We start from the raw sequence: 21,290 nt of genomic DNA, 5'->3' as shown, positions 1-21,290 counted from the left end.
CTGAAAAAATTTCACCATAGTTGGGCATCTTCCCATGTTGTAGTACTACTGGAACAACTTGGCTAAGGTTACGGCTCGTTCTGGTGCACAGATTTCAACGCTCAGCTAGGTTATCATCAGGGGCTATAGCCTCTCCTGTATCCAGTGCAGTCAGCCCTTTCTTGTTCCCATGTGAAGTGAATTGAATTGGTTGAAGACTGGCATCTGTAGTGATAGGAACATGAGGAACAGGTTCAGAAGGAACACTTGGTATCTCTGGCTGAAGATGGTAGTGAGCACTTCAACCTGGTCTTTTGCATTCACATGCTAGATTTCACCAATACTGAGGATGGGGATTTGATAGCACCTCCCTTTCAGTTTCTTAATTCTGTATCACTATTCACTACTGTACATGGCAAGACTGTAGGGCTTTGATCTGACCCTTGTTTGTGGGACCACTTATCTCTAGCATTCTGATTCCACTCTTTTTGCATATAGTTCTATGTAGCTTCAGTAGGTTTGCACCTCATTTCCAGGTATGCCTGGTGCTGCTGTTGCTTTATGTTCTTCTACACTACTTATTCAATCTGGGTTAGTGACCTGTGATGGAGTGAGTGGTATGCTAGCCATGAGATTACAGATTGTGGTGCTATATAATGCTGGTGCTTTTGGCCCGCAATGCCTTTTGAATGCCCAGTTTTGAGCTGCTAGATCTGTTGTGAATCTATCCCATTTAGGTCAGCAGTGCCACACAACACGATGGAAAGACGTTCTTGGTGTGAAGGCAGGTCTCCACAAGAACTTTGTGATGGTAACTCCAACCATGTACAGGTGCTTATATGATGGGTAGATTAGTGGAGGCAAGGTCAAGTAGGTTATTTCCTTGTGTTAGTTTTCTCTCCTGCAAGCCCTGACAACTGTTGTTAAGGGTGGTGCGTGGTGGTGCTACAGAGCCACCCTGGGTGATAGATACTGAGGCCCCCCTGCCCAGATTACATTCTGTGCCGTTGGTGCTTCCTCCAGTTGGAGTAGTGGTGCTCAACATGGAAGAGGACTGATCTTACTGAAAGTGGGTGGTAAGCAGAAGCATGTTTCCTTTTGCAGGTCTGACTTGAAGTTGAGACTTGAAGTTGAGACTTCATGAAGTCTGAGTCAAAGTTTAGGGCTCCCAAGGTCATTCCGTCACAATTCACCAAGGCTTCTTCAACAGCGCCTCCTACCACCGAGAGGAGCAAGAGTAGGTGTGTGGGAAGACTTAAGACCTTCAAGCTCTCTTCCAAGTCACACACCATTCTAACTTTGAAATAGATTGTTGTTCCCTCATTGCTGGGTGAAACTCCTGGGCCTCCCTACTTGAAAGCTAGTGACACCAACAACCCATTGACAAATTAAATAAGTGTACCACTGTGCTGCCACTGCTAGTACTATATCAAATGCCTACTGAAAATCAGTTTACATGACACCTGCTGAATTCCTTTCATATATCCAACCTGCCACTTTGGGAACTTATTGTTTAATGGGTACTGACTTCTAAGCTTGTACTGCTTTCCACCTGATTATTTTCCTGTGAGGGCATTGTAGCCCAATGTTGTCATCTTCTCTTGTATGGTTGACATCTGCTAATTTGGCACAGACTGTTGATTGATTTATACAAATATTTAACAGTTTTATGGGGAAAAAATATAGAAGTGTTGCAGAAATTTAACTTCACGGCGGTACAGTGCTTCCAGGTGGTGTAAGGTACGGAATCCTGAGATTTTGATCCAGTGGCCATCAGTGCACCATAAGCTCCAGAATCCACCTCTGATCTATCCTTGACCCTTTTAAATGTAGGCCGGGATTTTCTGGCCTCGTCAGGGGCATGACCCACCGCAGGCGAGGTGGCGCCCCAGCCAGCAGTCCATTGACTTGCGGCAAGACTGGATGATCCCGGCAGCAGGCGGGTGCGGAAAATCCCGCCCGTAATTTCAGGATCATACTTGACAGTGAGCTGAGCTTCTGACTTCGTACCCTTAATTGCAAAGTGGTAGCAACTGTTCTGCCTCAGTTGCTGGAATCCGCATCCTTGCTTTTGTCACCCTACTCAACTATTATAGTGCTATCTTGACTAGCTTTCCACCTTTCATCCTATAGACTCATCCAAAACTCTAAGGCCTTTATTCTATTATGCTTCTCCATCGCTATTGCTCTTGCTGACCTCCACTGGTTCATAACCCTGTTGTGGTACACCTTTAAGTGTGTGTGGTTTTTTTGTACATTAGCGGGGGAAATGATGCAATGTATCATATGATTCAGACTTGGCTTCTTCAGAACAAGCTGCAACTATCAACTCTGACACGTGTGCAAGTTCTCCAACCGTTTAATGTCACTATCAAGTTCTTAGTTCCTTAATAAATGAACCTACATATTTTTGTGTCAACCAATCCCTAAATGCAAGGTTGGCGCCTTAATGTTTATCCACTAAGCACGAGGAAAAAATACGCAATATGCCAGTGGTGGAAAATGCTTCATTTTCAAGCACACCATACACAACGTGGTGCCAGTACTGACGGAAGAAGCAGGTAAGTAGAAAAAATATCTGAAGTTTGAAACTGCTCAGTCAATGCACAGTGTATGATCTCTAACCGGAGATCAGGGCACACACTGCGAGTTGAACAGGCAGTGACAATGTGTTCACATTCAGCGCCGGGCAGTGCTCAGTCAGGAAAAGCAAGTAGCTGGAACGTGGGCCGACTTGATTTGCGGGCATGCGAGAACCGAGAAACATTGGAAATCGAACCAAGGTTGCAAAAGCGATAGGCGAAATCGAGAGTTGGTGAAAACTGGATAAATCTTTGCAGTTATTCATTCTGTGGAGCATCATGGTGCATTCCTGCCACAATTCAGCTTTGAGCGGAGCTTCAGAAACACACGCACAACTGGCAACAACATCACTCATCCCAAATGCTGCAGTAGTGTTGAAACGTGCAATGGTGAGCAAAGGAACTGCAAGCAGCTGACACACTGCAGTCTACTTAAAGTATCCACAGCGTGTTTAGTTGCAGTATATTAACGCGTTCAGCATTCTAATCCTGATCAGTAACGCAGGAGGAGCATTTGTTTAAATGGCAGAGAAGAAGAAAGGTCAAGAGAATATTGTAAAAATGTCCACAAAATTCCCAAGCTTAAATTGGAAGACAGCTGACCTACTCAGAGTTTAAACTATTTAAATAACGTACAGAATTGTTTTGTCAATACAGGCAGGCCATAAAGATTAATTTAGCCATTGGAAATTTAGGTCCACGTAGGCTCAACATGATTGGGTTCATAGAAAATGACAAAGATCCAAAAGGATTTGGGCAACTTTGGAAGACTGGTTCAAAGTCATAAGTATCGCCTGGGGTTTATGTCATACCATCAGCTGCCTAAGGAATCTATTGATCATTTTATCAGTCAGTGTAAAGAAAAGGGTGCCTACTACTATTTTTTTTCTCTTCAGAAACAGGGTTGGCACAGAGAATCGTTGCATTAGTGATTGCATCTACTCGAATAGATGCATTTCAGAAAGACCTGCTGGACAAATCCAAAAGTTACAGTATCAATGAGTTACTCAAAGACACAAAAGGAGTTTGAGGCTATTATCATGGGCTGACAAAGCTTACAGGTCTTGTATGTGCAACCCTAGCTGTCAACACAGTGATTGGAGTAGCCAAACACAAAGCCGTGTGGGAGGTGCAGGCTTCTACATGGACTGAAGAGTTACCTGGTGTTTCATGATTTCTGCCAAAAGGCTCACTGGCAGCGGCAATGCAAAAAAAGGCCGAAGGAGCAGTGAGAAGTTGTGCGCAGGCTCAAGTAGACGTAAATAGGCATTATCTTTGAGCAGCAACAATAACGATACCAGATCGCATAGGAAAAGCATACATGAAGTGGCGAACCAAACTGACAATGACAGTGATGATCAAGACACCTGGGAGGCTTGATGAGTCCATCCACACCGTACAGGTCATAGAGCACTACACCTTCTGAAGTATTTGCCAAGATTCAGAGAATCTGTCCATTTGCTACTGGCAAAAATAGACACAGGCAAGTGCCAACATACTGCGTCTGAGAATTCGGCAAGAAATGTACCAACAGAAGTGGAAGGCCATGGTGAAACCCACTACCATGAAGCTTTTGGTGTACAATGGCTCGGTAATTCCATGTGTAGGATCCATTGTGCTAGAGTGTAAATACAACCAGCCATCCTATGTAGTCGAAGCCAAAAGCCCAATGATTGCAGGTCTCTCGGCTTGTCGAGATCTCACATTGGTGACCATCCATGAAATCAGCCAGGTGCCGGAAGGGAGATCCGCATCAGAAGATATACCTGTAGATTGTACGAGGAGGCTAGCAAAAGAAATAGTCTATTGGTCAGCTATGAACAATGTCAGTGAAGTCACAGTAAGTATGAGGCAAGTTAGGAAATCACAAGAAACCACTTTTACCACCCACACTTCCTACTCGCCGTTGGGCCAAGATTGTTTCTGACCTCTTCCACATCCACAAGAGTGATTTCTTAGTTGTCACTGTTTTAATTTTCTAAGTATCCTATCATCTATCAATTGCATGATATGTCTAGCACACAGTAAATGCTATTTTCAGTTGACTTCAGGCACCCAGGGAGATGATCTCTGATAACAGCCCTCAATTTACTGGTAGGCCATTCAGGGACCTGTGTGGGAAGTGGGGAATAGATTACACTACTGTGCACTATCCCAGATGTAATAGCACGGCCAAAAGAATGATTTGTATGCTGCAATCTTCTAAAGTGTAGACAGACCAAGCAAGATCTACACATTGCAATGCTATACTTTAAAACAACATCTGTAAGTGCATAGTTCTCAATCTGTGAAACTCCATTGCATCCAAAACAAGATCCAAGGCAACGTCTAAACATGACACTCCCACAGACCACTGTGGAGGAAAAAAATTCAACAACTTCCAGCTAACGTCACAATTACCAATTCCAGGTGTACAAGCAGACCACCACTAAGTCCCTGAAGCAATGTATCGCGTGATTCGGAATTAGCTTCTTCAGAGCAAACTAACAATTCAGACATGTACAAGTTCTCCAACTGTGTAATACTGCTACCAACTTCTCAGATCCTTATTAACCAATTCCTTATGTGTGGTTGGTGCTCTGATGTTTATCCACTGAGTAAGCACAAGGAGAAGAAAAACACAACAGTCCCCTAATGCCTCCGATATTAAATTTTTATCCTGGTATTCAGTTTTTAATTTCCTCACCCATCCCCATTTTTTGTAAACTTCTGGCCCTATAAACCCCTTGCCCTCACTTCCACTATGTTGCTTTGACTCTGGTCTCTCTTGCATTCCCCTGCTTCTGCAGTCACCATTGGCAGCCATAGTTATATTAGTTTATGCTCCAAACTCTGGAATTTCCAGCCTGAACCCCTCTGCCTCTTCACCACATTCCTCTCTTTTTAAGACCTTAAAGCTTACACCTGACCAAGCTTTTAGCAACTCTTCCTAATATTTCTTGTGGCTCACTGTATATATTGGTTTAATTACTCCTTTGCAAAGCACATTGGAGTGTTCCAGAGGCTAAATAAATGCAAGTATTGTGATGAAAGGAATGGTAGTGTATCTTCAAGTAAGAAGGGCATGTGATGGTTTCTGTGATCGTGATGCTCTTGTCCTTGGTGTCTAAGGTCATAAGTTTGCAAGGTGATGTATAAGCTTGGTGAGTTGCTACATTGCATCTTGTAAGATAGGATATTATGGCTAGAGTATGAACTAATGGATGCTGCATCAAGTGGCAGGGACACTGATCACGTGGGTTGTTCTACCCTGGATGATGTTGAGCTTCATGCAAGTAGTGAATGTTCCATTACAATCTTGACTTCTGCTTTGTAGATGGTAAAGGGTCAGAAGTCAGCAGTTTATTTGGCTCTGTCCTGTTCTTGTAACCATACTGTTGATGTGCCTAGTCCAGTTAAGCTTTGACTCTCAGGACTTTTTTTTGTTGATGTTATGGGAGACCACCTGGCACTTATATGGTGTGGTTGCTACCTGCCACTTCTCAGCCTGGGTTTAAATGCTGTACTGGCCCTGCTAACAGCTGGCATGGGTTCCATTAAACAGGAATTTATAAGTTGTGTTAAACACTAGGATCGATCTCGCCTCTAATCATATGATGGACAAAAGCTCTAGTAAAGGAGCTGAAGATTAGGCGTGGAACCAGCTTGTCAGTGAAGTCCCTGTGATCAAATAGCTTGCTAACACTGGGGCAAAAAGGAGAATTTAACTAAATCCAAGTTTGAGGTAAAAGGAATGTATGCTAGTCAGCTCTTATTATCTAGTCTGCTAATACACCCAAATTGCTTTGCTGCATTTTAAGTGGGCCTTGGGAGTGTTTATATATTATTGTAATGTGATGCCTTTCATTACACGAACTTCTAGGAAAGAGATTCAGGCTGCATAGTTGTCGGATCCTTGATTGCTAGTTTAGTTGGACTAGTGGATCTGTGTTGCACGCTTGTTTCAGGATGACCAAGTTGGTACCATAGACATAGCAGGTCAGACCGTTCTTATGTAGAACACATTCTATTTATTTACAAAGGAACTCAGCAGCTACACTTGTGTACTTAAATCTAACCTGGTCTCTGCATTACAGACTGTTACTTTAGACTACTGACTACTAAGGTAGCCTGCGCTACTGTCATTGAATAATATCATGTGAGATATTATTCAATAACATTTTTCTTTAAAGGTATACTATACATCAGGTTACCACATTCCTCCCCCTTTACTCAGAAATATATTTTAGTTATGATTTTTCTCAAATTATTTACACAGATTAGTAGTTTACAAATTCAGTCTTTCTGGGGTTTCCTTATGTGTAGAACATCTCGGCTCTACAGCTTCAGATGCCTTGTCAGGAACCTGCTTTTCTAGTGGTTCTTTGGTGGGCACCTGCAAATCTGTTGCCTCAGCTCTTGCAGGTATAGCAAATCCTTCAAATATGTCTGTACTCAGTTGAGATCTTTAAGCAGGAGATGTTGACGCAGTCGTGAACACCGAAGGAATCATTTCCTGATACTTTGTTTCTTTCCTCCTTATTTGGCCTATATGTCTCCATATGATTCGGTCTTCTACTTTTCACGTGGTAAGAAAGAGATCCAGTGACTTCACTTACTTCACCTTATAACCACTTGGGTCCTTCACCGAAATTTTTCACATATACCCTCTCTCCTATGGTAAAGTTTGTCACGACTGTGCCAATCATGTACAATTTTGTGACTTCCTTGACTACTCTTTTCTACCTTTTTCCCCCTCTTTTTTCCCCTCTCCTCTTCTCCTCCCCCACCCCTCCCAAAATTTGGCATTACTAAAGTCAATCTCATTCTGAGACGGCGGTTCATCAACAATTCCGCAGGTGTGACACTTGTTGGTGTGTGGTGGGTGGTTCTATAATGGAAAAGAAAATGTGCTAACTTGGTCACTATGGAGTCTCCAGTTAATTTTGAATGTTTGAACTGCTCGCATGGCCATCCCACTTGAAGAACGGTGGTACGGTGAAGTTTTTCCATGAGTAATATCGTTGAGGCTGATAAACCGTTGAAACTCCAGCACTCATAAATGCCATGCCGTTGTTTGATATACGATGACTTCTGGTAGTCTGTTGATGATGAAACTTGTAGCTTGTCAAGTGTAGCAGATGTTGGTGACTATACCTCATGTCCATCCATTTTGAGTGAGCATCAACAATAAGGAGAAACATTGTTCCCATAAAAGGTCCTACATAGGCCTTCCGGGCCATTCCCACTGGTGTAATGGAGCTGCTGGATCAACATGAATTTTTGCTTGTAGCCCTTTGATCTTCCTGAATTCATCTTGGAAAACTGAGGCCTATTTTTGTAGTAGCTCAGGTAACTTGGTGGCTCTCGGTTTGAAGATCTCAGTCCAATCCAACTTAATTTCTTTCAGCCAGTTTCACCCAAGGAAACTTGGCGCCTCACCTGCTGCAACAGTCAATGGTAATTTCACTGATTTGACTTCCATACTGTATAGTAACCCTGCTTATGTCTTTGATTTTGATGTCTCCTCCTGTATAAGTTTTTTTTAAATTTGGCATCCGTTTTTCCAAATTTAATTTACATTCCCCATGATTGAGATATTTAAAAGTATGCTCACCTATCACCTGTGTCCACCTCCATTCTGGTAGGCCTATTATTCACCTCATAGTTACATAGATTGGTTCTGTTCTTCTTACCTGCCTTTAAAATATACAATGAATAAATAGTGGAATCTCTTACTACAGGCGCTTCTATGTTATGAATCTCACGGGTTTTTTTCTTTTCATTGAAAGTCTGCATGATTCTATCCTTGCAGTGTTTCATGAGGTGTCCGTATCGATGACAGTAAAAACATTCGACTTTTTTAAAACATAGATTTATTACAAGGTTGTCTGCTTCCACCTCTGTTACCATCGTTCCATGTTTTCGCTGCTAAGTCATTTTTTTTTGTCCGTAAGCTGTGGCTGGTTCCACTTCTCGTCGGACCTGTACCTTTTTCCGCCCCTTTTGGCTGGGGCTCCCGCCCAACGTGAAGGACAGCACCATTTTGTGCTCCTTGTAAGGTTTTCGAGTTCCTCACTGCGCCTTCCATAGCCAGTGCTATTTCCTGCACCTTCTGAAAATCCAAATTTGTTTCAGACAATAATCTCTCCTGAATTTCATCTTCATTTATACTGCACACCAAACGATCTCTAAGCATTTCATTTATAGAAGTACCAAACTCGCAATATTATGTTAACTGTTTCAGACTTGCCACATAACAAGCAATTGTCTCCCTTGCGACTCTATTTCTTGTTAAATTTGAGCTGTTGCATCATTACCAAAGGCTTGGGCTGGTAATGATTCTTCACAAGGTTCACTAAATCGTCAAACCGTTTTGAATCTGGGGCACTAGGTGCCATTAAACTTCGGATCAATCAAATACTCCCACACATGGATAAGAGGATTGTTTGCCTCTTCCCGCAATGTCGTTAGCTTGGAAAAAGAATGCGAGGCATTCAAAGTAATGAGACCAATCATCCACAGTTGGGTCAAAAGAATCAACTCTTCCAAGCGGTGACATGCTTCGAGGGGACTGCTCCGACGATTAGGATGGAAACTCTACTTACAATTACCGTGAGAGGTACGGCCTGATTTCAGTTCACTTGATTTCCTTCCTCGCTTTTCTTACTTTTTTTTTTCATCCTTCCTGCTTTCTCTTGCTTTTTTCTTCACCTCGTCGCCAGTTTATTGGATCCTCAGTCACTAATTTAGTTGGACTAATGGATCCGGGTTGCACACTTGTTTCGCGATGACCGAGTTGGTACCGTCAACATCGCAGATCAGTAGACATTTCTTGTGTAAAACACGTTCTATTTATTTACAAAGGAACTCAGGCGCTACACTTCTGTACTTACAACTAAAACCCTGTCTCTACATTAGAGTCCTACTCTAGACTACTAACTACAGACTACTAAGGTAGCCCGTGCTACTCTGTCATTGGATAATAAGATCATGTGATCTTCTATTATAACTTCTTAAAGGCATATTACACATCAGATTACAGCAATAGTGCTTTCCCAATTCTAGTTGAAGTCATATATTGTGCTGTAACAAGTGTATATCCTACAAATGCTTGATCCATTGTTGGGACAGGTAGGGTTTAGCAATGGCTTGGGAGGATAAAGACAGGGGAATCTCGTTAATCAAGCCTTTGAGGTTTGCCCAGGATGCTTAGAAGTGCACAATTCTGTTACTACTTTAGTAATGCCATTTTTTTTCAGAAAAAATGTAGGTTTTTCAATGTATCCTTTTAATTGTAGTTTGTATCTCTATCCTCCAATTATATTGTCATTATGTTTTTGAAGTTCATAGATTTAATGAAACATCTTGGCAATGTGCTGAATGCTGAGCAAATTACTATACTACAAGTGTTTACTGCCTGAAATTTTAACTGATGTTTGTAGCTTGCATTAAAACTGTCTGCAATATTTTATTATAGGAATGGGCTGGTGTGTTGGAGATGAATGCTCTATCACTGATGTACAAGTAAGTGCTAAGCCGATTGAATAAACAACTGAACATCAACTATAAATGTGTAGCCAGTGGCAAATTAAAAGTTCAATGGCCAAATATCTATAATATAGAGGACAAGTACTCTGACTTGAATCATCGAATCGAATCTCATCAGAGAGATATCTGATCTATTCCAACTCTTGGTCTGTAGCCTTGTATGAAATAGCACTTCAAGTGCACATCCAAGTACTTTCACAAGAGGGTTTCTACCTCTACCGCCCTTTCAAGCAGTGAGCTCCAGTTCTCCTCCACCCCTTGGGTGAAAAGAAACTTCCTCCTGAGTTCCCTCTAATCTTTCTACAAATTACTTTAAATTTATGCACCCTGGTTATTGCCTTCTCTAAAGGAAATAGGTCCCTCCTGTCAATGTTATCCAGACCTGTCTTAATTTTATACAGCTCAATTAAATCTTCTCTCCGCCTTCTCTGTTCTAAAGAAAACAACCTCAGCCTCTTGAATCTTTCCCAATAGTTAAAATTCTCTAGTCCTGGTAATACTCTTTTTAATAGGTCCAGGATTTAGATGTTGATGGGTGCAATTTTCCATTCGTTTCTGTAGCAGAGTGGATGTTTAGTTTAGGCAAGAAACAGATGGCACATTAGCACAATTCAACCTTTATTTTAATTGCCACAAAAAATAGCAATCTGGGTTTGTTGCTTGGGTGCAAAATGAGTCAACAAAGTGGCACCGGAGAGGTGGTATTGTTAGTTCCAGCAAACATCCATTGGCTAAAACGTAAGTGACAAGGATATATGTAAACTTAGCAAACCATGTTGTAAGACTTGAGTGAAACCAACTTTTGAAAGAACACTACAATAGTCTTTTTGGGTGGGGTGGGGGAAATCGAGAGAAAAGTGAAATCATGAAATGTTACCTTCTTCTAATCGATAATCAGTGCCTTTGGTCAATAATTAGTCCAGGTGTTTGAGTAGCTTCAGCCTTGCCAGATGTTGCAAATTTCCAAGTGCTCGTTTGCCATCAAACATAGTTCATTGTTGCCAGCAACTTTAGTACTATTAATCCCTTCAAATGTTTGAGCTTTTAAGTCCTTTACTGTGGTGTTAGATATGCTAGAAAGAAATATAGTAAACAAATAAGTTTATTTATATTCATTACTTTCAGCCTGCAGCACAGAAACGAATCATTTGGCCCAGCTCATCTATGCTGGTTTCTGCTCCAAATGGGCTTCCTCCTGCCTTATCAGCATTCCCTTCTCCTTTTTCCCTCTGCTTATCTAGCTTCCCCTTGAACCCCTTATGGTTCAATCTTATTTGCCTCAACTACTCCATGTGAAAGCATTCAACATTCCTACCACTCTGGGTAAAGAAGTTTCTCTTCAATTCCTATTAGAAGTATTAGTGACAATCTTGCACTTAGGGTCTTTAGTTTAGTCTCCCCCACAAAAGGAAAAAAATTCTCCACCTCCATCATATTAAACCTTTTTGTTATCCTATATCAGGTCAGCCCTCAGCCTTTTTTTCTTCCTAGAGCAGAGCTCCAGCCTGCTCAGTCTCTTTAGTGCAGTATTGTTATAATTGCAAAAAAAAACTGAATTAACGTTTCAAGAGCCACAGACTTGTGGGGGTGTGGGTGGTGCTTTAGGGAAAGAAATACTGATATTGCAGTGGATTTTAATAGCAAATTGTTTGTTTTCTAGCCGAATTAGAAAGCAAACTAATGAGTTGTTTTCAAACATTTATCAATTCACTTTTTTTTTTTCCAAATCTCAAGTTGTGATTTTCTCATTTACCGGTATCCTGGAAAACCACCCATACAAGCTACTAATAGTGGATTTGGGAAGAAGGTAAGAAAAACCTTACCTTGAATGTATTGTAATACACATCCATATATGATGTCTGTGTGCAGAAACTTAGAGTAAACTGGCAACAAATCAGAGTCAAGTTAGGCAATTTATGAACCAAAAGAGAAAAAATAGCAGCTGGAGAGAGCACATGGGAAACTGCAATTCAGAAATTACTAAGGTATCTGAAGACCGTCTGATTCTTTGTAATTGATTCAGAAGCACCAACCAATCCCTTTTGAGGTTTATTGAAATTGCCATTTTCAATTTACTCTCAACTAGAAGTATTATTTGTAACAAACCCATATATTAAATAATTCTGAATAAAATAGCTTAATTTGCGCTTATAGTCTTTTTTTGCTGAGAACTGCAAGGGGTCGGCAGTCAGGCACTCATTGCAGACACCTTAAGCAAATCATTTTTGGATGGTGTACTGACTAAAACCTATCTAACTGCATAATTGCTGCATGATTCTTCATGAATCATGTTAAAAATATTAAGAACCTAAGGGAATTTTGCTGATTCACTGATCATCATTTTATTCAAGATCATCGTTTTATTCAAATTTTGTCCCAAAACAATTAATTTCCCACTCTCTTTCCCCACTTATCTAATTGGCAAAAATGCAAAATTATTTCATTTGCTCATATTTTAAGCTTAATGGAGAGAGGCAAACCAGTCTAATATATTTTTTTGGGGGTGGAAAAAAAATCACCTTTTTATACCTTCAGTTAGCTAACAACACATTAATGTTATTTAAAATTGATCATGTTTAAAAGCAAATATTTGTTTTCTGCTTACATTTCATAAAATTCTGGCTCCTGTTAGGATTTGGATGGTGAAATTCCTAATTCTTGTATTAGGTTGGGCATTATTTGTACCCTTACCCTTGGTGCTTATCAATGGGCTGACATGCTTTTAAACACAAAATGTATTTTTAGATCAAGGGTAGGTATTGTGCCTTAACCTGCCCTATATCTAAGTAAGGGAGCAAGACTCTAATTAATTAAACAAGATTTTTACTAACCTGGCCATCACGTGATTTCCCTTCAACTTTGGTAGGTGGAGGAATAAACACTATTGGAACATGGCTCCAGTTATTTAGAAAAATTTACTGAACGTTACATGGCTACTTAAATATTCATTACAAATAGTAATTGCAAAGCACTAATTGACCAAAAGCAGCAAGATGTTTTCCTTGCACTAGTCTCAACATTGTTTATCCTTGAAATGGTTCATTTTGGGTTGTCTATTAACCATTGAGTCCCCTATTTCTGTCTTTATTCCATGTTGACTAACATAGACTGGGGGGAAAAACAGTTATAGTAGGAATTACTGAGCCACGGCTGGGGAAAGATCGGTGAAAGATGTGTCACGTGGTTTGACACATCACTGAAACCTAACCATCAGCCCATCAAGATTGTGTGGACAATGACGGCATCCCAAGGTCCCCATGTTAAACAAAATAAATCACAGGCTTCTCCCGGGGTTGATTTGCCAGGTCCTGTGGCAGAGGAGAATTAGTGATGGGGGCACGGCTGTGAACCTAGAAGTCCCTAGTCAAAATCTACATGCAGGACATGGATGCATGAAGATTGTTTGGCACCTGTGTTGGAACTGAGGTGCCTTTGGGCAGCAGCATCTGACTGAGCAGCCCTCTTCAGGATACCCCCTGTTCACCCCAAATGGGGAGAGGTTTAGAAAAGATGCCCTTAAAAAAAAAGGGCTGTTCCACCCTCCCCTGCCTGGAGAGCCACACCCTATAGCATCACCGTCTTTGTGGTCATTTTGCTACTTGGAATGTTAGAACGCTCGTGGATAATCTCAAGAAAGACTGTCTGGAAAGAAGAACTGCAGTCCTGCATGTGAACTATCGACTCCAAATTGACATTGCCACCCTCAATGAGACATGCCTCCCTTGGTAGGGGCAGCTGAACGAACATACAGGGGGATGCACCTTCTACTGGAAAAGAGAGGTTGGCAGTAACCCTCGTGTCCGTGGAGTTGGTTTTACAATCTGGAATAGAATCTTGGATACGCTGCCAGAACTCCCCAGTTGTCTAAATGAAAGGCTCATGGCACTTCACGTACAGCTCAATTATAATCGGTATGCCAGCGTCAGCAGCACTTGTGCCCAAACCCTTGACTCCGATGAAGGTGTTAGGGAAAAGTTCTATTCTGACCTTGGTAAATCCTCACTGCCATCCCAAAAACATAAACTCCAAGAAAGTTGAACTTTTAACGCCATGGTTGGCTGTGACTCCGATGTCTGGGGAGGAACAATTGGGAAAAACGGGATGGATCGCCTGGAGAGAGACAAGCAAGTTAAGGGCAGGGCCAGATGCCACCTGGGCCACAGGACTGGTGCAGGGCACAATCTCAGTAGAGGGGGGAGCTCGCGACCCCAGTCACTCTTTCTGTGACTCAAATTGGGGTTGTGACCCATTTGGAATTGCTGGAATAGAATATAGATTCTGATGAAAGATTGGAGGAAGCTTAATGGGGCCGGATGGCCTGTTTCTGTGCTCTATATCCTATGTAATATACTTTCAAATTCCTTTGAAGGTGTCTGAGAGTGAAGAGACATTAGAAATTAGCAGCTTTTCTAACTAGATTAGATGGGTAGTCTTCTGCAGTTCTCAAAATTTTGTTTACCCACATAAATACAGATATCAAGCAAGTATCCTACAATTAACCTAATTGGATATCCATATTTGAATTAAATAACTTGTCATTAATCTATCCCAAATACTTGACCTGTTCAGATCCAAAGGCAATGGCTGCAATAAATCCATGTTTATATCCTTTCTGAATTGTCTCTTTTTTTAAATTCATTCATGGGATGTAGACTTTGCTGGCTGGGCCAGCATTTATTGCCCATCCTTAATTGCCCTTGAGAAGGTGGTGGTGAGCTGCTATCTTGAACTGCTGCAGTCCATGTGGTGTAGGTACACCCACAGTGCTGTTAGGAAAAGTGTTCCAGGATTTTGATCCAGCAACAGTGAAGGAATGGCGATATATTTCCAAGTCAGGTTGGTGAGTGACTTGGAGGGGAACTTCCAGGTGGTGGTGTTCCCATCTATCTGCTGCTCTTGACCTTCTAGATGGTAGTGGTCCTGGGTTTGGAAGGTACCGTCGAAGGATCCTTGGTGAATTCCTGCAGTGCATCTTGTAGATGATACGCACTGCTACTACTGTGCAATGGTGGTGGAGGGAGTGAATGTTTGTGGATGTGGTGCCAATCAAGTGGGATGCTTTGTCTTGGGCTTGTGTTGTGGGAGCTGCACTCATCCACAAAAGTGGGGAGCATTCCATCACACTCCTGACTTGTTCCTTGTAGAAGGTGGACAGGCTTTGGGGAGTCGGGAGGTCAGTTACTCGTCACATGATTCCTAGCCTCTGACCTCTTGTAGCCACGGTATTTATATTTCTATATATTAGTATTAGTTCAGTTTCTGGTCAATGGTAACCCCCATGATGTTGATAGTGGGGGATTCAGTGATGGTAATGCCATTGAACATCAAGGGGCAATGGTTGGATTCTCTCTTGTTGGAGATAGTTATTGCCTAGCACTTGTGTGGTGCGAATGTTACTTGTCAGCCCAAGCCTGAATATTGTCCAGGTCTTGCTGCATTTGGCCATGGACTGCTTCAGTATCTTGAGGAGTCATGAGTGGTGCTGAGCATTGTGCAATCATCAGCAAACATCCCCACTTCTGACCTTATGATGGAAGGAAGGTCATTGATGAAGCAGCTGAAGATGGTTGGACTGAGGACACTACCCTGAGGAACTCCTGCAGTATTGTCCTGGAGCTGAGAAGACTGACCTCCAACAACCACAATCATCTTCCTTTGCGCTAGGTATGACTCCAACCAGCGGAGTGATTTCCCCTTGATTTCCATTGACTCCAGTTTTGCTAGTGCTCCTTGATGCCACGCTTGGTCAAATGCGGCCTTGATGTTAAGGGCAGTCATTCTCTCCTCGCCTCACCTCACGTCGCCTCGGGAATTCAGCTCTTTTGTCCATGTTTGAACCAAGGCTGTAATGAGGTCAAGAGCTGTGTGGCCCTGGTGGAACACTAACTGAGCATCTGTGAGCAGTTTATTGCTAAGCATGTGCCGCTCGATAGCACTGTTGATGACCCCTTCCATTACTTTGAGAGTAGACTGTTGGAGCGGTAATTGGCTCGGTTGGATATGCCCTGCTTTGTCTACAGGACATACCTGTGCAACCTTTCACATTGCCAGGTAGATGCCAGTGTTGTAGCTGTACTGGAACAGCTTGGCTAGGGGTGCGGCAAGTTCTGGAGTGCAAGTCTTCAGCACTGTTGCCGGAATATTGTCAGGGCCCATAGCCTTTGCAGTATCCAGTGCCTTCAGCTGTTTCTGGATATCACAGGGGAGTGAATTGAATTAGCTGAAGACTGGCTTCTGTGATGCTGGGGACCTTTGGAGGAGGCCGAGATGGGTCATCCACTTGGCACTTCTGGCTGAAGATTGTGGCAGTGGGGAAGTCGAAAGGAATAGTGGTGGGCAGCAACAGCAGAAATGAATCTTTGGTAATGTAGGAGAGTGCATTAGTAAACAAGGAAATGCAGATTCAATAAGTGTGCAACAGCAGAAATGTGGCAGGGAAAGATGCAGAAGTTGTGCCTCTCATTTATGTTCAAGACAATGTGATGACTGCTCAAAGGCACAAGATAAAAGCAGAGGGGGTAATCTTCTGGGCTTGAGAACAAGTCAGGGTTGGGCAGTCGGAAATGGGGCTAAAACAGAGTGAGTGAAGTGAAGCCAAATGAGTGTGCTGCAGAGAGGACAAGTGGAACCAAACTGTTGCCCCGCTGCTAAAGGCACAGAGTTTGGTCTTGCAAATTGACCCATCTTTGTTTATTTCCAACTGCTGTCTTGCTCACTTGACCCCTGCTCCCTGTCCCAACACTGCCCCCCACCCCCATGTACTTCAGTTTTTCCTGAGCTCAGTTTCTTCCTTATCACTGTCTTTAGAATTTTTGAGTGGGAAAGATAATATTTGTGGGAACAGAGGAGAAGAGGGGATGGGAATTGTAAAAAAAAAATAAACTTATTAAAACTTAACAACATCAGGATTTTCTGATGAAAGGCCATCAACCTCAAATTGTTAACTGTGTTTTTCTCCATAGCTGATACCCGACCTGCCGATTATTTCCAGCCTGTCAGGTTTTGTTTTCATGGTTCCAGCACCTGCAGTATTTTGCTTTTAAGTTAATTGATTCCTAGTTGATTTTCAAGCCTATTTATTGACTTCACTTTCTGGACTTTATTTAAATGTTGCGGGATTAACAAAAAAAAAGTAAAGAAATGAAATGGTGTTTCTCTTTTTTTTTTAAAGATCTTGCTTTGCTGTTCCAACAATGGCCATTATGATAGTGTGTTTACAAAGCAGTTTCAAGGGCATGCAGCCACTTGTCAAGGTAAGTTTGTCTTTAGGCTAAATTAGAAAACTACTGCCATCTTGAGTTGACTGCCTTATCATTAAAACAAATTTATTTGCAAGAACAAATCAATTAGACTAATGGTGTCACATACAGTTTGTGGATACTTGCTTAATCTACTGTAAAACATTAGCTCATAAATAGATATCTTGCACAGGTCCAATGACAGTTGTGTTTCTAGACCCTAAATTCTTGACGTTAATTTATGCCACCGACTGGACTTTGCACGCACCTCGGTGAGAGGCACATTTCCCATGAACGCAAAGGGTGAGTTGCTGACCACTGCTTTTCTTGGATGAGGGCAGCTTGGAGAAACCTGCAGGCTAGTTTTCTCTTCCAACTCTAGCAAAACAGGTGGTTAAAAAGGGGTAAAACAATATGGTATAATTTTCTGACTTTTAAATTTTTCTCGCTTTCTGTAGCAGCAGTTTCTTAAACTAAAGTTTGCTGCCTAGTAACCACTAAGGTAACAAGTTTTCTCTAAGCATGAAGAGTTGAATAATCTTATTTTCCTACAAGGAAATTTGTACAATAGTTTCAGATCTGAGGAAGCACCTAAGTCCAGACAGTATCACCCTTTAAGTTTTAACTCTTCAGTGACAGTGAAGTGCCCAATCATTGTGCGTGCTTTTGTTATCAACTGATGCAGATTTATGTTTTGGTATAAAGGCTGAGAAAGCGATACTGCCGTAGATGCTGCATTCAGCACAAATCTCATCAAAATTTGCAAGTTTAGAACTTAAGGTGTTATGAATGTATAATTTTATGATTCTTCATATGTTAGTAACTTTTGGGAATCGAATCTTTAAATGTAATGTAAATGGAATAAGTTTAGGTTTGAAAATCTGAAAAGTACCACTAAGGTAATTACAATTCGAGTGATGCTCCATGTTTACTTAAAGGGGTTATAGTCAGAGATGTGAAAAGAGAGGTGGTCCTCTCTTAGCTTTGTAATGGAATCAGTGAAACTTGTAAGATTGTAGTTGTCCCCATTAGAGAGAACTAATCCATGTGGTCCCATAATCAAAGTGATGCTTTGAAGGTAAAGTTAATTAGTTTTAATTTCTATCTGGTGCATCCCAGGTATGCCATGTTGCCTTGGGGCTAGATTGCAGAGAGGTTTTTTTTATTTTGGGATTTTATCTGTGTGATTTCTCACAGAAACAGGCATTCTGCTTGGAAGCTGCTTTGAAGCAGGCAGCTGAAGAGTGGGCCAGGAGCTGTAAATCAGCTGTGGACCAAGAACAGAGTGTTGTTGAAAACCAAGGTTGCTTTCTGATTTTTAAAGTCACAAAAAAAAAGTGAGGCCCATGCTTGAGCTGGGAATCCACAATCATGAGGAGAGAGTTGGAGAGTCACCTAGCTGAATGCTAGTGGAAGGACCCCAAGAAATCTCATAACCTCATGAGGATAGTGGGAACACTTGTGGAGAGCCAAAGTGAATTCCTGAGAGCTGTGGCACGTTAATTTGGTCCTAGGAGAAGTGAAGAAACCCTCAAGATCCTGTGAAGCATAGAAGAACTCTTAGGTGGAAACAAAAGTAGAATGGGATTTTCATGTTTAAAGCTTATAGTATTAAGTTAGTAGTAGCTTTGCTTAACTTGTGTAGCAGAATTGTTTCGTTTAAAACATGAAATCTTGGTGTAATTTTTTCAGTTAATAACTTGGAGTTTGAATTTCTTTTTAAAAGTTGCTGGTCTCCACCGAGATCGTAACAAGGGCATTTTAAGGTAATAAAGTAATGGTTGCTGTTTCTGGCATGCACTGTATGTTTTATTAATGTAATCTACAATGTAGGTCTTCAATACATGTGTTATATAGAACCTAATAAATAACCAAGTTTTAGCCTTTATAAAAAGATGTGGTGTAATGTGGAAACTTTCCTCATTGAAAAAGTAAAGTGAAAATAATTTGGAGAAGGAGGGATTTTTAAACAAAACCGCAGGCGTTATAAATTAACTCAGTGCCTCATCCCTGTCCCTCTGTGTTTTGGTTTTGGTAAAAGGTGGCAGCTCGACAGTACTTTTTCAACAAATTCCACTTCATCAAATACTGGCATCTCATTGGCTCAGCTCATTGATGTGGAAACCTGTGTCTGCCCTGCAGCTGACACATGTTCATTTGCTTCTACTATGCATGAACTAAATATATAATAAATGTATATATTAAATATTTTATTTCAGCGGTTGTGTATGAAATGCTGTACAGAGATGTCTTTGGAGTGGATGAGGAAGAACTGCGAGCAGCAGTGGAACTGTTCCGCAGTCACGGCAAGAAAACCAGAAGAAGTATTTCTCAAGGAAATGATGATGCTGAATATCTTTCTGAAAAGGTTGTCCGGTATGTGGGTTTAACTAGACCGCCAATTTTGGGGTGCTGATTGATAATAATGGTTGAGTTGGTGATCTCTTGGTGGGGTGAGGGACAATATTAGTATCCGGATTTTCTGCTCATGATGAAAGCTTAAATGACAATTTGAAGTTCTGGTGACTGAAGATTTTCTGAAAAATCAAATATGTGGCTAACCTTCTGAATAGAGGTGCTATCTTCAGTTTTTTTTTTGTTAGATGCAAAATTGGTATCTTATTAGTTGACTTTGTTTTCCAGCGCCACTTAATAACTCAGTGAGTAGTATTAGTCAAGTAAATTATGAAATATTACTGATTAATATCTTAATTATCAGGAATGACAGGAAGACAACTGCGACATGAGTAATACATTTTTTAAAAGCTCGATGAATCTGTTTTTCACACTGATACTTGGGTAATCCATTGTAAAATTGTTACCTGGAGATGTTTTAAAATAGTTGCAATCTAATTTTGGTTGAAATTGGTACAGTTTTAATGGTTTGAGCAGTGTAATTGAAGGTTATTTAAATTTGAAAGCACTGATGTTTCTACAAGATAGATTTGGAAGCCAAAGATGTTTCATAGCATGAAATGAAAATATTGTACAACCAAAAATCCCATTGCAAGTTATATTTGTCTGCAGAAAGGCAGTGTAGCAGTTTTTGCAGGAACCAGTCTGACATCATTTCCAGCTTCTAAAGGGTCTGTTTCTCCTGTTTCACTGAGTTGTAACATAGTGACTGCCAAGAGGCATGTCTCTCCATTCATGGAGAAGTCCCGAACTCGATATCAGCAGTAAAGTCCAAAGTAAAGAATTGTGACGATTGTTTCAGTTCCCTCCTATCTCCCTCCCTGTCCACAAAGTATCTAAGCCACTCAGACTTGTTGCCAGGCAGAATTCGAAGCAGATCACTTGACCCTCTTCACTACTCCATTTTACCTGGAATGAAAGAGTGAGTCCAAAAAAATCATCTTATAAACTTTGTATTCATCAGTTACCAAAAAAAAAACATTGATGGAATGTTAGCTTTTATGTCCAGAGTGTTAGAATATAAAGGAGAAGAAGTTTTTCTACAGCTACGTAAAGCCCTGATTAGACCACATCTAGAGTATTGTGTACAGTACTAAGAGAGGATATATTGATCTTGAAAAGCTTGAAGTGCATATTCATTAAAATCTTATTGTGGCTCCAAGGATTATATTCTAAGCGATGATATAAACTAAGCTTGTGCTTCAGGAATATAGAGGGTTTAGGGGATGAGTTGATTGAGATTTTAGGATTTTTGAAAGGAAATGATAGGGCGGATAAAGAAACTGCCTCCGATGGTGGGTAAGTCTACCAGGGCATAATCAGCCAGGCCTTTCGGGAGAGAAGCTGGAAAACACAATGGTGGTCAATATAGAACTTCCTCCTACAAAAAGCAGTAGATGCTAGTTCAACTAATTAATTTTAAATCTGGGATTGATAAGATTTTTGCCAGTCAAGAGAATTAATAAATATGGAGTTAAGATGTAGGTCAGTCATGATCTCAACAAATGGTGGAACAAGTTTGAGGGACTGGATGCCCCACTTCTAT

At 41.1% G+C, this 21,290-nt stretch overlaps 1 protein-coding gene across 1 annotated transcript in view; it reads left to right on the top strand.

The window, feature by feature from the left end:
• LOC144683214 (UDP-N-acetylglucosamine transferase subunit ALG13-like) overlaps window positions 1-21,290 on the top strand; it is a 105,256-nt gene that overhangs the window by 34,532 nt on the left and 49,434 nt on the right. The window contains exons 9-12 of the mRNA XM_078546171.1: window positions 10,021-10,067; window positions 11,826-11,898; window positions 17,263-17,344; window positions 19,549-19,705. Coding sequence (XP_078402297.1) covers window positions 10,021-10,067; window positions 11,826-11,898; window positions 17,263-17,344; window positions 19,549-19,705 — 359 coding nt within the window. The remainder of the gene's footprint in view (window positions 1-10,020; window positions 10,068-11,825; window positions 11,899-17,262; window positions 17,345-19,548; window positions 19,706-21,290) is intronic.

This window comes from Cetorhinus maximus, chromosome 8 (assembly GCF_964194155.1).
Source record: "Cetorhinus maximus chromosome 8, sCetMax3.hap1.1, whole genome shotgun sequence".
NCBI lineage: Eukaryota > Metazoa > Chordata > Chondrichthyes > Lamniformes > Cetorhinidae > Cetorhinus > Cetorhinus maximus.
The sequence above is the reverse complement of the archived record's forward strand: the minus strand, read 5'-3'. Positions and strand labels throughout refer to the sequence as shown.